This window comes from Danio rerio, chromosome 1 (assembly GCF_052040795.2).
Source record: "Danio rerio strain M-AB ecotype USA chromosome 1, GRCz13ab, whole genome shotgun sequence".
NCBI lineage: Eukaryota > Metazoa > Chordata > Actinopteri > Cypriniformes > Danionidae > Danio > Danio rerio.
The window spans coordinates 7,123,069-7,139,826 of record NC_141021.1 but is presented as its reverse complement, the minus strand read 5'-3'; the positions used below and the strand labels follow the sequence as shown (position 1 = coordinate 7,139,826).

General features: G+C 33.7%; 1 protein-coding gene and 1 long non-coding RNA gene across 2 annotated transcripts in view; both read left to right on the top strand.

Annotated features, from left to right (window-relative positions):
• Positions 1–16,758, top strand: part of pard3ba (par-3 family cell polarity regulator beta a) — a gene marked incomplete at its 5' end in the record, with an annotated part of 217,436 nt that overhangs the window by 84,610 nt on the left and 116,068 nt on the right. Inside the window, 1 exon segment of the mRNA NM_001328558.1 lies at positions 13,364–13,493. Coding sequence (NP_001315487.1) covers positions 13,364–13,493 — 130 coding nt within the window.
• Positions 4,693–9,752, top strand: LOC147846659 (uncharacterized). The gene is made up of 2 exons (XR_015476154.1): positions 4,693–4,854; positions 6,765–9,752. It is a non-coding gene; the product is annotated as an uncharacterized LOC147846659 (long non-coding RNA).

Genomic DNA, 16,758 nt, shown 5'->3' with positions numbered 1-16,758 from the left:
TCTCTCAGTTAAATATCCAAATAGCTGATTTTCTCTGAATAAAACTTCTATTATATATTGCGGTCAGCTAGATGAGTTGCCGTGTGAAGGATTGAAGGTCATCATGGACATTTAAGGAGGAAGTACTTGAAATTAAATCATTGTATTCATTTATTTTCTTTTGCCACAATGATGATAGTTCCTTTCCTTGTTTTTGCTTGACTTCATTATAATGCACTTTTTCATGCTTCCTGCTTTTGTACTACTAACAATGTGCACATGCATGTATGGTCTTTTACTCTTTTCACTACTTTTTAATGGAACACCTCATTCTTTATGCCTGCTTTTCTTTTGCTTCCTTTTTGTATGACTGACTCTACCTTTTTCTAATAAAGAAATCCTAAATCTGCATGCACTCTGTTTCTTTTTAACACCCCAGGCTTTTCTTCCTGAAGAATCTTTTCTGTTTGTTCTGTATGGGGCATGTGGTATTATACTTTTTTTCTTCTTTCAGTTATTGAGAGATTCCTGAGCTTTTCCAAACTAAAATAACTACAACTAAAACTTTCAAACTAAAATACAGCAAGTCTGAGTGTGTTCAATGCTGTTTGGGGTCAGTAAGATTTGGGCAACTGATATTTTTCATTTCAGATGCTTAAATTGGAAATGATGTTCTTTTGAATGTGTGACATGATGAAAATAAGAAGAAGAAGAATTTTTTCTGTGACCGGAGTAATGATGCTGAAAGTTCAGCATTCACATAACAGGAAGAAATTACTGCAAAAATACATTTGATTACAAATCAATTAATTAGAAATATATCATAATATCCCAGTTTTAAAGTAGTATTTAGCAAATAAATGCAGCTATGATGTGACAGCTTTCAGAAACATTAAGAAAGATATTACTGACAAATCAACTATTTCTGTCTTAATGTATACACTACCTGAAAAAAGTCTTGTCACCTGTCCAAGTTTTAGGAACAACAAATAATAGCTTGACTTCTAGTAGATCATTTGGTGTCAATAGTGGCTTATATGAAAGGCAAAGGCCTCTAGATTACACTTATTTTACCAAAATAAAATATAATCATGCCTTGATTTTTAATGATTTAATTAGGACAGTAAAGTCTGACTTTGCGTAGACCAGTGGTCACCAAACTTGTTCCTTGAGGGTCGGTGTCCTGCAGATTTTAGCTCCAACCCTAATCAAACACACCTGAACAAGCTAATCAAGGTCTTACTAGGTGTGCCTGAAAGATCCAGGCAGTTGTGTTGAGGTAAGTTGTAGCTAAATCCTGCAGGGACACTGGGCCTTCAGGACAGAGATTGGTGACCCCTGGCTTTGATAAAAGTCTTATCACTGAACAGAAATAATGTCTAATATAGAATATAAAGTCATGCTGCTGTGGAAAAAGAATGAATGTTGTGTCTGATGCCCATGAGCTTGGAGGACTGCATCCACACATCTCTGCAATGAGTCAAATCACTTATCATTAAAGTCATCTGGAATGGCAAAGAAAGCGTTTCTGCAGGACTCCCAGAGTTCATCAGGATTCTTTGGATTCATCTTCAATGCCTCCTCCTTCATCTTACCCCAGACATGCTCAATAATGTTCATATCTGGTGACTGGGCTGGCCAATCCTAGAGCACCTTGGCCATCTTTTGCTTTCAGGAACTTTGATGTGGAGGCTGAAGTATGAGAAGGAGCGCTATCCTGCTGAAGAATTTGCCCTCTCCTGTGGTTTGTAATGTAATGAGCAGCACAAATGTCTTGATACCTCAGGCTGTTGATGTCGCCATCCACTCTGCAGATCTCTCACACGCCACCATACTGAATGTAACCCCAAACCATGATTTTTCCTTCACCATGCTTGACTGATTTCTGTGTGAATCTTGGGTCTAATAGGTCTTCTGCAGTATTTGTGATGATTAGGATGCAGTTGAACAGATGATTCATCTGAAAAATTGACCTTCCGCCACCAAGTCAAGTTATAATTTGTTGCTTTTACAACTGGGATCGGCGATAAGACTTTTGTCAGGTAGTGTAGTGTTTACTAAAATTATTTATAAATAATCCAACATATTATACTGGATATCATGTGACCCAACATCTGATTGTATTGAAGTATTAGAGCACATAATAAGCTATATAATACAGACTATTTAATAAAAAAATATACATTTGCTAACGGTAAATATTTACATTTACCAAACTCTATGCTATCTGTATTCTTGTTTAAACAGTCAAAATTGTTGCCCCTTCATATTTTATTTCAAAGTTTAAGTTTAACAAAGTACATTTTTACAACCCACTTCTAAACATAATCATTTTAATATCCAATTTCCTTTGTTTTTGCTCTAATGACAGTATATTTTACCAGATATTTTTTTAAGATACTAGTATTTAGCTCAAAGTGCATTTTAAAGGCTTAACTAGGTTAACTTGTCAAGTTAGGGTAATAATGCAAATTATTGGATAACAGTTATTTATTCTGTAGATAATCAAATAAAAAACATTTCATTCTTAAGGGGGCTAATAGTATTAACTTTAAAATTTGCTCACAGAACAATTAAACAGAAAATACTGTGAAATTTTCTTCTGTTTAACGTGTGTGTGTGTGTGTGTGTGTGTGTGTGTTTGTATATATATCAAACCTCTATATGATTTTAATAATGTGGCTATATATCTGTGTTTGTTTGAATTGTGGTTGTACTTATTGGACGAGAGCACAAATGTTGGATTCTCTTCTTCCGTTGTCAGCTTTACAGTTTCTCTGTTTTTCAGGGGGTCCGCCATGTTCACTGGGCACCCCCTTTTATTAATGTGGTGGTAAGTTTAAGCAGGAGTCGCTCTGTGTATTAAACAACCTGCATGACAGATTCCTTCTTAATAAAGGTGGTTTCCCGTGATGTAGAAAACAAGCTAAAATCACATTAGCATTCGTTAATGGAAGGAAAGGAGGAAAGAGGCAATGAATAAAGGAAAAGAGGAAGGAAAGAAGGAAGGAAGGAAAGAAAGAAAGAATAAAAGGAAGAAAAGGACGAAATAAAGAAGTAAAGAAGGAAGGATGGAAGGAATAATTGAATGATGTATGGGAAGGAAGAAAGGATAAATGGATGAATGAATGCAATGAATGACAGAATAATAAAAGGAATTAATTATGGAAGGAAAGATGGATGGGTGAAAGGAAAGGGAAGGAATGATGGATGGATGGATGGATGGATGGATGGATGGATAGATGAATTGATAGATGAAAAGAAAGAAAAAAGATAGAATGATGAAAGGAATGAATGGTGGTAGGAAGGATAGAAGGAATGAAAGAAATAAATAAAAGGAAGGATGGATGGATGGATTAATTAGTTGATAGAAGGAAGGGTGGATGAGTGGATAGAATGATGAAATGACTGAATGATAGATGGAAGGAAGGAAGGATTAATGGATGGAATGATAGAATGATAAAAGGAATGAATTATGGAAGGAAAGATGGATGGATGAATGAAAAGAAGTATGGAATGTAGGATAGATAGATGGATGAATGAATGAATAGAAGGAAGGATTGCTGGATAGAATGATAGAATGATGAAAGGAATGAATGATAGAAGGATGGGCAGATGAATGATAGGAATAAAGGAAGGATGGATGGACGAATGGAAGGAAGAAAGGAATAAAGGATGGATGATGGATGGATGGATGAATTATTGGATGGATGGAAGGATTGAAGAATGGAATGATAGAATGGTGAAAGGAATAATTGATGGATGGATGAATGGAAGGAATGAAGAGAAAGAAAGAAGGATGGAAGGAAATATGGATAAATGAATGGAAGGAAGGAAAAGAGGATGGGTGGATGGAATGATAGAATGATTGATTAATGGAAGGTAAGAATTAAAGGGAAGATGGATGAATGGAAGGGATAAAGAAAGGAAGGAAGAAAAAACAAACGAAAGGAAGAAAATAATTAATATATAATTTTTTCCAGTCAAGAGATCATAGCAGAATCTATTTTTAATTATTATTATCACGAAGCATTGATTTTGTGATGAGAACATTTCTAAATATAGCTTGATATGGGATTTGAGTCTCTGTATCTGAGGTTGAACTGGGACGTTTCATCAATTCCGACAGCTCGTTATCAGTATCCAATGAAATAAAGCGGAGCAGTTATTGACTCCGCCTTCAGCATTCAGACTTCGGGTGGGTGAACATTATTAGGGAACATTAGTTTATCCTCAACCCAATCTAGTGGTGGAATGATGGTGATCTTTGCGGGCGGTAATGGCGCTCAATAGAAGGTGATACGTCGCTGAGATGCATTCTTCATTAATCACATGCAGACACTGAGATCAATATGCCATTAATCACTCAGACGGAGTAGGGTGATAAGAGAATGAGTGGGAGTTTAGTGAATCAAAAGTGTTTGTGGGTTGAAGTTAATGGGTTGGTTCCTTTTTTAAAAAAATATATATTGATAATATTAGATTAGTTCTAGATGAACAAAATAATAATATATAGACATTATAGTATTCGTTAAAGCACAATGGAGTTTGTCTGTAAATAATAAATATATACATTTTTCTATAGTAAGTATTAAAATATTTAAAAGTGCTGATTATTTTTATACATGATAGAATCATATTTTTCTACACCATTCCAGCCTTCACTTTCTAAATTAAAAATAGATCAATCCTTGTTATCATTGTTTGCCGCAGCTCTTTTTGAATAATTACTGGAAAGAAGCAAAGAAAAGAGGAATGAGTGAATAAAAGAAGGAAGGAATGAAGGAAACAAGGAAGGAAGGCAGGAAGGACATAAGGAATGGAAAGAAGGAAACAAGCAAGGAAGAAAGGGAAGGAAACAAGAAAGGAAGAAAGGTAAGGAAGCAATGAATGAATGAAGGCAGCAGAAGAGGAGGAAGAAAGGATGAAAATAATAAGCAAAATAAATGAAAGAAAGAATGAAAGCAAAAGGAAGGAATGAAGGAAAAAAGAAAGGAAGAAAAAAATTAAAGAAGGAAAGAGTGAAAAAGGAGAAAAGAAAAGATAGCATAAAGGACGGAATGAAGGAAAGAAAAGAAAAAAAATGAAAGGAAGAAAGGAAATGGGTAAAAGGATGAAGGAAAGAAGGAAGGTAAGACGGAGGGGTGGAAAGAATTAAAGCAGGAATAAAGGAAAGAATGAAAAATGAAGAGGAAAAGAATAAAAGCAGGAAGGAAGGAGTGAAGGAATTAAAGAAATAATGAAAGAGAAGGAAAATGGTTGGAAGGTAAGAATAAAAGAAGGAACGACAAAATAAAGAGGAAGGAAAGAATGAAAAAAGGAAGGCAAAAAATTCTATTCAATTCACCTTTATTTGTATAGCGCTTTACAATGTAGATTGTGTCAAAGCAGCTTCACATAGAAGATCATAGTAAACTGAAACAGTGTAGTTCAGTTTTCAGTGTTTAAGTTCAGTTTAGCTCAGTTCAGTCCAAACACTGAAGACAAAATCCATGGATGCGCAGCTCTACAGATCCTGAACCATGCAGGCCAGTGGCGACAGCAGTGAGGAAAAAACTTCACCAATTGGCAAAAGTGAAGAATTAAAAAACCTTGAGAAACCAGGCTCAGTTTGGCACAACCATTTCTCCTCTGGTCAAACGTCTTGTGCAGAGCTGCTGTCTAGGCGCCGGAGGCAGGAGAATGCAAAAAATAATTAATGAAGGAAGAAAGTAGGGAATATAGGGAATAGAAAAAGGAAAGAAAGAAAAAAAGATGGAAGGAAGGAAAGACAACAATAATGAAAGAAGGCAAAAAATTATGAAAGAAGGAAGGAGGAAAGAAAGAAAGAAAGAAAGCAAGAAAGAAAGAAGTAAGGATAGAATGAAGGAAAGAGGGAACGAAAGAAATAAGCAAAGGAAGAAAGGAGGAAGGGAAGAAGGCAATAATGAAAGAAGAATGACAAAAAATAATGAAGGAAAGAGGGAAGGAAGTAAAGAAAGAAATGAAAAAAATAACAAAGGAAGGGAAGAAAGCAATAATGAAAGAAGGAAGAAAGGAAAGAAAAAGGCAAAGAATGAACAAGAATGAAAGAATGAATGAACATACAAATGAATGAATGAACGTATGAAGGAAGGGAAGGGAAGGGAAGGGAGGAATGAATGAACGAACGAATGAACGAATGAATGAATGAATGAATGAATGAATGAATGAATGAATGAATGAATGAATGAATGAATGAATGAATGAAGGAAAGAGGCAAAGCATGAAGGTAAGGAATGAAAGAAAGAATGAACATACAAATGAAGGAAGGAAGGAAGGAAGGAATGAAAAAGGGAAAAAGAGGCCAATAATGAAGGTAAGGAAGGAAAGAAAGAAAGAATGAATGGAGGAAGGAAGGAAGGAAGGAAAGAAAGAAAGAAAGAAAGAAAGAAAGAAAGAAAGAAAGAAAGAAAGAAAGAAAGAAAGAAAGAAAGAAAGAAAGAAAGAAAGAAAGAATGAAGGTAAGAAAGGAAAGAATGAATGAACACAAATTAATGAATGAATGAAGGAAGGAAGGAAGGAAGGAAGGAAGGAAAGAAAGAAAGAGGTAAAGAATGAAGATAAGGAAGGAAAGAATGGATGAAGAAAAGAAGGAAGGAAGGAAAGGAAGAACAGCACTGAACTATTCTTCATGCTCTTGCTTTAAATTTCAGTGAGCAGCTCTTTAACACATATCCTAATGAAGAGATGCAGTAGTGGTCTGACGAGAGAAATCCGGCAGTGACAAATCCATCAAATAAATCTATCTATCTTTTCATCTTCAGAGTACAGTGATGTCATGTGAAACCACCATCTTTGTTCCTCCTTCCTCCGTGTTGTTCTCCTTCCTGTTTCCTCTCCGCCCAGACTGATGTCTAATCCTGTTACCTCGCTGGATCTCCTCTAGTTAATTAGATTACACTGTGGGTTCCCTGAATAAAAGGCAAATTTTGTATTTTAATGAAAGGCTGCCCGGGGCTGCCCTGAGGGGCCCTGACCTCAGCTCACCCTCACTGTGTGTGTGTGTGTGTGTGTGTGTGAGAAAGGGTATAGACGTAGCGGCTTTAGCCTCTTGTTCCACACGCTGTTTTGTTGTTTCTTTGTCTTTAATTGTAGACTCAAGCTCCCTTGTGATTGTCCTCTGATTAAGACGTGCAGCTTTGAAGACGTCAGAGAGGGTCTGAAATCTGGGTGTGATATTTTAATGATTGTTACATGCATGCTAACTGAAGCAGGGAGAAATCAGACCCTGCGTCACATCTAAGGTGTTGTTATTTGAGATTATTCATCTGTACGCAAGTTTTAAAAGCTTTTGGGAATTCACCTTTTTTATTTTATGATTACAGCTAGATTTGCATTCGAAGTTATTTTTAAACTTGTTCTTACGGAGAGTTAAAATGGTTTAGATGATCTCTCAAGGAAGCTTACATTTTATACATTCTGTCCGAAAAGTGGCTAATTCATACAACTTATTTTGTATGAAAATAAATGTCCTTATTTTTGTTGTGTTGTTGTTACGATAATTATATTGTTGCGTTGATGAAGTGTTACACTACGTTACTTTGTTGCATTGTAATATGATACGTTATGTTGATTTGATACATTGCTTTGTTATGTTGCATTATGTTGTGTTGCATTATAATGATGCAATATGTTACTTTGTTGCGTTATCTTAATTCGATATACTGTTGTGTTGCGTTATGCTTATAGGATATGGTATGTTATGTTGCTTTATATTGAAACTACGTTATATTGCTTTGCATTATGAAAAAGTGGTTAATTCATACAAGTTCATACAACTTATTTTGTATGAAAACGTGTTGTGTTGAGTTAAGTTATTGATTCGATAATTACGTTATGTTGCGTTATGTTGATAATGTTACATTTTGTTGCACTATGTTGATGTTACATACTGTCGTTGAATTGTTTATTTAATACTTTGTTGTGAAATGGTTATAAGATATGTTGTTACACTATTGTTGCGTTATTAATACGTTATGTTGCATTAGGCTGATACGATGCATTGTTATGATATGTTATGTTACGAAGCGTTGTTATGTTGTGTTATGTTGATATGAAATGCTGTGTTGCATTATAATGATGCATTACGTTACTTTGTTGCGTTATCTTAATTCGATATATTGTTATGTTGCGTTATGCTTATATGGTATGTTATGTTGCTTTATATTAAAACTTTATGTTATATTGCTTTGCATTATGAAAAAGTGGTTAATTCATACAAATTCATACAACTTATTTTGTATGAAAACGTGTTGTGTTGAGTTGGGTTATTGATTCGATAATTACGTTATGTTGCGTTATGTTGATAATGTTACATTTTGTTGCACTATGTTGATTTTACATACTGTCGTTGCATTGTTTATTTAATACTTTGTTGCGAAATGGTTATAAGATATGTTGTTACATTATTGTTGCGTTATTAATACGAAACGTTATGTTGCATTAGGCTGATACGATGCATTGTTATGATATGTTATGTTACGAAGCGTTGTTATGTCGTGTTATGTTTATATGAAATGCTGTGTTGCATTATAATGATGCAATACGTTACTTTGTTTCGTTATCTTAATTCAATATATTGTTATGTTGCGTTATACTTATAGGATATGGTATGTTATGTTGCTTCATATTGAAACTACGTTATATTGCTTTGCATTATGAAAAGTGGTTAATTCTCACAAATTCATACAACTTATTTTGTATGAAAACGTGATGTGTTGAGTTATTGATTCGATAATTACGTTATATTGCGTTATGTTGATAATGTTACATTTTGTTGCACTATGTTGATGTTACATACTGTCGTTGCGTTATGTTTATTTAATACTTTGTTGCAAAATGGTCATAAGATTTGTTGTTACATTATGTTGATGCATTACATTATGTTGTGTTATTAATACGAAACGTTATGTTATGTTGCATTAGGCTGATGCGATACATTGTTACGTTATGTTATGTAGCGTTGTTATGTTTTGTTATGTTGATATGAAATGTTTTGTTGCATTATGTTGATTAGATACATTGTTACATTACATTGTTACGTTATGCTATGTTGCATTGATACAATACTTTGTTGCGTTATGTTAACATGATACGTTATGTTATGTTTTGTTTATATGATACATTGTGTTGCTGTATTATGTTGATGTTAATACAAATCGTAACTTTTTTGCGTTATGTTAATACGATATGTTATGTTGCATTAAGTTGAAATGATATTTTATGTTACGTTGCATTGTTATATTGCATTATGTTGATTTGATATGTTGTTTTATTGCGTAATGTTTATACCATACATTGTTGCTTTACATTGTTACATTGTTATATTGCGTTATGTTGATATGATACATTATGTCCTGTTGCAGTATGTTGATACAATACATTGTTACGTTATGTTCCGTTAAGTTGTTGCGTTCCGTTATGTTTACATCGTGTTGTTATGTTGTGTTATGTTAATACTATACATTGTTATGTTTCGCTACGTTAATACATTGTCATTTTGCTTTGCTTTATGAAACGTGGCTAATTCATACAAATTCATACAACCTATTTTGCACGAAACATACAACCCAACTTCTCATTTGGGTATGAGCAAATCATACAGAAATGTACCAATGAGATCATACAAATTGATACTAATTAGCCACTAAGTGAAAAAGTTACAAATTTTTGTGATATTGCATTGGATGTCGTAGTGCACCATTGTAGAATGGTTAACCTGCTATTAAAGATGGATCAGTTATTAGGCTTTATAATGTGTTTGTGTACTTGTGCTCATTAAAATGCTTTATCAAAAACCAATACCACATAGCGTTTGTATAGACAAAAGAACAAAGGGCAGAATGGATTAGGGGTGTAATGATTCACTCAAATCAGTGTTCAATACTGATATTTCAAAACTGATCTCTTTATTTATTTACATCCAAATTCATAAAATATAATATAAAAGAAAGTAAATTACAATATAAATTAATAATAAAAATACCAATTATATCTATTATTAATATAACTATTATATAATTACTGTAGAAACGTATTATTATCAATATTATCATTTTATTTAGCACATCTCAACGTGGTTGCTAGGGTATTGCTATACTGCAGCTGCTGGGGTTTGCAGTTACTGCTAATACTAAGATGTTAAAGGGGTCAAATGTATTTATTTATTTTTATTATTATTGTAAATTCTCACCCTCACAAGTTTGAGATGTCATAAATGTTTGTTATTACAATATTTATTAATGTATTCCACCAAAGATCAGTACAGGTTGGTTTAGATCACAATACTAACAGTGATCCGTCTCTTAACAAGCCCCTCTAATAAGGACGGTGCAGTGGTTGAAGTCCGGGAGGTGAATGCGTAAATCAATAATATCGACAGTTTAAATTGACTCTTCGTTTTTTTAGTTTCCTTCCGTCTGGATTCTAGCAGCCGCTGTCCCATCATTCTTCAAATATCTTTTGATATTTTCCTGCCAGCTTTTTCATCTAACACGCTAACTATTGTCAACGCAATGATCACAGTGAAAGACCGAAAAAATAGTGTGGTTTCGTCTCAGCGAAGGGGGTTCTGGAGTCATTTTTCATGAGGAACATAATCTCTGAGGAGAAATAGAGCCTGAGAATCAGTCTTGTGGTCCATTGATGATTCCTGTGCGTCTGGAAAGACAGCGAGCAGGAGGCAGATGACAAGAATGACGTTTCCGCATGTAAAGAGCCATCATCCGCGCTAATGACTGTCCTCCAACTGAGGCTTAACGTCGCAACAAAAGAACGAGGCTTTCATCTGTTTTTTTCCCCCGCAGTGTGGAATGGTACATTGTGAATGCATTTAAGCACACTTTGATATGGTGATATCCTAATACCTTTCATGTCCGTCCAGTCAGTCTGAGCTTTTTTTTTTTTTTTTTTTGCAGTGTGTAGCATGTGTTTTGTATGACAGTATAAAGTCTGTGGTGTTCCTCCTTTGGGTTATTCACCCAGACGCTGACAGCTGTAGCTCCTTTGTCATCTGTGAAGAATCCATCAGGACGCTTCATTCAGTGGCCTCATGTCTTCATATTGACACATTTTGCGAATGCTTCTCAACTAGTAGTGTCTGACGGGATTGCCTTTGGGCTCATGAATATTTCTAAATGTGTCATATAGTTGCTTTTATCTTTTTTTTTTTCATTTTATATTTGGTTTCAGCATATTTGTTCCTTGTTTTTTTTCTTTTTCTGATGAGGGAAGTACACACATACTTGTTTTGGTGGTTTATGAGCATAATACATTGGTGAAATGTATTTCATGCTGTAAAAACAGCTTATTATATTGCTTTACCGTAGCTCTACCCCTAAACACAACCCTCACAGAAAGCGTGGTGAAGTTTGAATGTCAAAAGACCGTATTAGGTATGATTCTTGGGCATTTTGAATTCTAAGTACCCAGGACATGTTCTTATAAACTACTGTAAGGTTGTAAAATCTTAAGATATCCTACCCATGTCATTATACAAATGTCTTTATATGTGTTGTGTTGAGTTGTCCAATTGAGTTGTTAATATGACACACACAATATGTTATGTTATTTTGCATAAATTTGATATGATTTTGTTGCGTTATGTTGATGTGTTACCTTGTGTTGCGCTATGTTGATGCAATATGTTATGCTATTTTGCGTTATGTTGCATTTTGTTGATATGATACATTGTTGCGTAAAGTATGTTGCATTATGTAATGTTATCGTTATGTTGCTCTGTTATGTTGATACGATAAGTTACGTTATGTTGTGTTATGTTAATATGATACATTACGTTATGTTATGGTGCATTATGTTATGTTGCGATGTGTTATGTAATGTTGTGTTGTGATGTCGCGTTATGTAACGTTGCGTTATGTTATTTTGCGTTATGTTGATATGATGCATTACCTAATTTTGTGTTATGTTGATACTTTATATTATGTTATGTTACATTGTTATGTTGCGTTATGTTGATACATTACATTATGTTGGGTTGCATTATGTTGAAATGATACATTACGTTATGTCACGTTATGTTGATACGATACGTTATGTTGTATTATGTTGATAAGATACATTACATTGTTGCGTTATGTTGATATGATACGATATGTTGTGTTGTGCTATGTTATGTTGCGTTATGTTATGGTGAGTTTTATATGTGTTTTATAATCGCATGGTGTGATTAGGTTGTGTTATGTTAAAATGATACGTTATGTTGCGATATGTTAATATAATATGTTACGTTATATTGTGTTATGTTAATATGATACGTTGCGTTATGTTAATATAATACGTTACGTTTTGTTGTGTTATGTTAAAATTATACGATATGTTGTGTTATGTTAATATGGTACGTAATAATATGTTGTGTTATGAAATGTTATGTTGCGTTATTTTATTATGATATGTTACGGTATTTTGCGTTATGTTAAAATGTTACGTTATGTTGCAATATTTTATTATGATACGTTATGTTATTTTGCGTTATGTTAAAATTTTATGTTATGTTGCGTTATGTTAATATGGTACATTACATTATGTTGCGTTATGTTAAAATGTTACGTTATGTTGCTTTGTTAAAATTATATGTTATATTATGTTATGTCATTTTGCATTATGTTGATGTGATATATTGTTGCGTTATGTTGATATGATGCGATACATTATGTTGATGCGATATATTTTTATGTTGCGTTATGTTGATGCGATATGTTGCATTATGTTGAAATGATACATTGTTATGTTCATATGATACAATATGTTATGTTATATTGCGTTATGTTATTTTGCATTATGTTGATGCGATACAATGTTGCGTTATGTTTTTGCGATACATTGTTATGTTATGTTGATGCGATACTTTGTTGCAATTTGTTAATACGTTATTTTGCATTATGTTGATATAATACATTGTGTTATGTTGCAATATGTTGCATTTTGTTGATACGATGATTTATGTTATGTTTGCTTTGTGTTGCGTTGTTACATTATGTAAACCACCACAACTACTACACACAAAATGTTTGTCACAAGCCTTGACACGTAAAATTTGAATACACTTGAGTGAAGTTTCAAGTAAGGCATGCAGGAGTAGAAAAAGGTTGAGAGTAAGTAAATCATGAAATAATTCAATTGTTTGTGTGAATCCATTATCCATGTATATATATTTTTAATCCCGCATGTCAAATGATCCAATTTTTAACTCGGAGACTGCTTGACCCATTTAAGTTGATCTACAAGCTTTAAAGATGTTGTTCTTCGGACATTTTGTCCCATCATCACCTTCTTTGTTGTGTGGTTTTTAGTCGTTGTTAATGATCTAATTGTTCATTCTAAACAAATGTTTACTCTCTTCTAGGAAAATTATGAAGCCAGTCAAAGTGCCAACAGAAACGACTCTCCTGTTCTGCGTCGTCATCACCACCATCCGAACAGCAACAACACCAACAATTCAGTACCACAATCCACAGTGAACGAGTCTGCTCCTGGTAAGTACACAAGTGCAGTGCTTAAATACATTACTGGAGGTCGTTACTTACACACAAATATGAAAATGCTGTTAATTTACTGATCCTCAGGCAATCCAAGGTGTAGGTCTCTCTCTCTTTCTCTTTCTCTCTTTAGTACGACATTGAATATTTTGGCTGCCCTTGATGGTTCCTAAAATGGAAGTCAATGGTTACTGGCACTTTGAGAGTCAAAAATACAGGCGCAACCAATTAAATTTTGGTGTAAATTATAATTTGGTTTAATAAATGCCCCTACTCAATATTCTCCTTCCTATGTAAGTATGTCAGCATACTGAAATAAAAGTCTCCACAACTTCCAGACTTAAGAATGTTCCATGTACTCTACAGCAGTGTTTCCCAACCCTGTTCCTGGGGCCACACCAACAGTACGTGTTTTGGATGTCTCCCTTATCTGACTCATACCTCAGGTTTTGAAGTCTCTTCTTATGTGCTGATGAGTTGATTCAGGAGTGTTTGATTAGGGAGAGTTTGAAAAGGAATACTGTTGGTGTGTCCTCTGGAACAGGGGTGGCAAACACTGCTCTACAGTATATGACCAATTCTCTTTGCTCCAGATCATACATTCAGCTCTTGAGAGGTGAAATGATCAGTTTGTGTAAGAAACAGCCATCTTGAACAGCAAGGTATTCATTTTTGACTCTCAAAGGGGTTGTTGTTCACTTACTGTACATTTTATGAACCAACTAGGACCGCAGTTACAGCTAAAAGTCTTCTATAATGATCTGCTGATAAGTAAAGTCACCCACAGTACAACCTGGATGGCAAGAAACATTAATTTCTGGATGAACTAAATTTTCCTAAATGAAATTAGGCCTATTGAGATGAAGAACCATATTAGTCCATATTTTCACATTGTAAGTAATAAGATTTGTTTAATTTGGATTGGGAACATTATATTATATATTTTTATTTAACTTGAAGATAGACAACAAAAGCTTCTCAATTGTAAAGAGATAACATTTTCAGTGTCAGTATTAAAAATCAAAAGTTAGTGTGATTTTATATTTTTAAAATGTGCAAGACTGGTCGAGATAGTGTGGAATAACGGTATAACTCCAATTCATCATATCACTTTAAACATTTGATTCCTTTATCTTAATACAGTAACAGAAACTTCAGGTTATTATTATTATTGTTGTTATAGTTTTTTATTTATTTATTTATTTATCACTATTATTATTATTTATTGATTTATTGATTTATTTATTTGTATTGTTATTATTATTATTATTTATTGTTATTGTTATTACTATTATTATTATTATTTTCATTATTATTATTATTATTATTATTATTATCATCACAATGTACAGTACATAGACCTTCTTACAGTTCAGGCAATAACAATCAATTGTTAACAATAAATAAATAAATAAATAAATAAATAAATAAATACAACAATAAATACATAAAATGCAGACATACATCATAGCAATATTGTTGTTTATTTAGAAATATACACTGGTGCAGCACACCTGTGTATAGTAGTTCAAACTGTTCTCACACTCCGCCATCTCACAATATAAATAAATACATAAACAAATAAACTTTTCTTGCCGTATTTTACACAGGACTGGCAGGAAATATGCATTGATACAGCTTTATTATACATCGTTTGTGGTTTATTTTGATAGGTTAACTGTTTTTGTGCTGTATCTCTCCTCATTGCGTTCAGAGAGAGAGAGAGAGAGAGATCACATCACATACAGTTAAAGTCATTTAATTATTAGCCCCTCTTTGAATTATTAGCCCCTCTTTGAATTTTTTTTTTATTTTAATATTTCTCAAATGATTTTTAGCTGAGCAAGGAAACTTTCACAGTATGTCAGATAATATATATTTTTTTCTTCTGGAGAAAGTATTATGTGTTTTAATTTGGCTAGAATAAAAGCAGTTTTGAATAATAAAAAAAAATGTTAAGCTATATATATTTTTTCAATAGTCTACAGAACAAACCATCATTATACAATAACTTGCCTAATTACTCCAACCTGCCTAGTTAACCTTATTAACCTAGTTAAGCCTTTAAATGTCACTTTAAGCAGTATAGAAGTGTCTTGAAAAATGTTGTTAAATATTATTTACTGTCATCATTCTTCGACGCACCACTTTCGGTGTATTTTTCTCTCATTTTGTTCAAATATACCCAAACTGTTTCTATATACAAAGTTCACACATACAATAATTGTCACATGGTTATCTCATTTTTTTTTTTTTGGACTTGTACAGTTGCATGCACTGAAATGTTGCTGTACTATTCCTATTAAGCTTTAATATCCAATAGCATCATTTACTTTTTCCATTTCATCGACGGTCACCAATCACATTCTGTGTGAATAAACTCATACTTGTTGACTGCATTTTTAAATGCACACCAAATGATACAAAGTAATTGCTTTTATAAAATGTTAAGTGCTTTCATCGGGATTCTCTCTCGGTTAAGAAACAAATGAAATTGATCAGCCCTCAACAAAAGAAAGCATGCGTTCATCATCAACACCACATGAAGAGAGCTTTGCTCCCCTATAAGAGGACAAAATGAGTTCATTTTCTCCGCCGCCTCATTTTCCATGCCAGCGTAGCTTTCCATTAGCTTTTTCGACTTCTACAAGTTGGAAATCTGCCCATCTCATCAATAGGGATGAAAAAGCCAATGACGATATTTTTGCTACATTCCCTTCCGCTTTTATGCAACGCGGTCTGACCTTGAAATCATTAAGCTGATGAAATGGATTCTAAGTGGGCCTTATTAGCATATCCGCAATTGTGCCGAGCGCTCGAGAACGGATAACAAACTGTTTTAAATTCACACTATTCTTTCCTCGCGCTCTCCAGAGAGCTGCCGTGCCAAACACAAAAGGCTTTTTCCGTGTTTTTTGGGAAACCATTGTTTACTGATTAGCGTCTCTTGTCCGTCAAAACATGGGTCTGTACTTTTAGTCTCACAAAAAGGGATGTGATATTCACACAAATCTCATTTTAAATTCAGATTACCTTCCACACTCGCTTCACTTAGATTTGGTCAAATCTGAAATGTGCCGAACTCTGTGCACAAATGTCATTTTGTAGAGTTGTAACAAGATATACTTTTTAATCGCATGTTTTTTGCCAGTGAAGCCATTAATATTGTATGACGCTGCATGCCATGGAGTCGCTCTAGATTTGCTTTACAATAAATGCTGGAAGGAACAGGCACAATAGAGCAGAAAATAGAATAGTAATG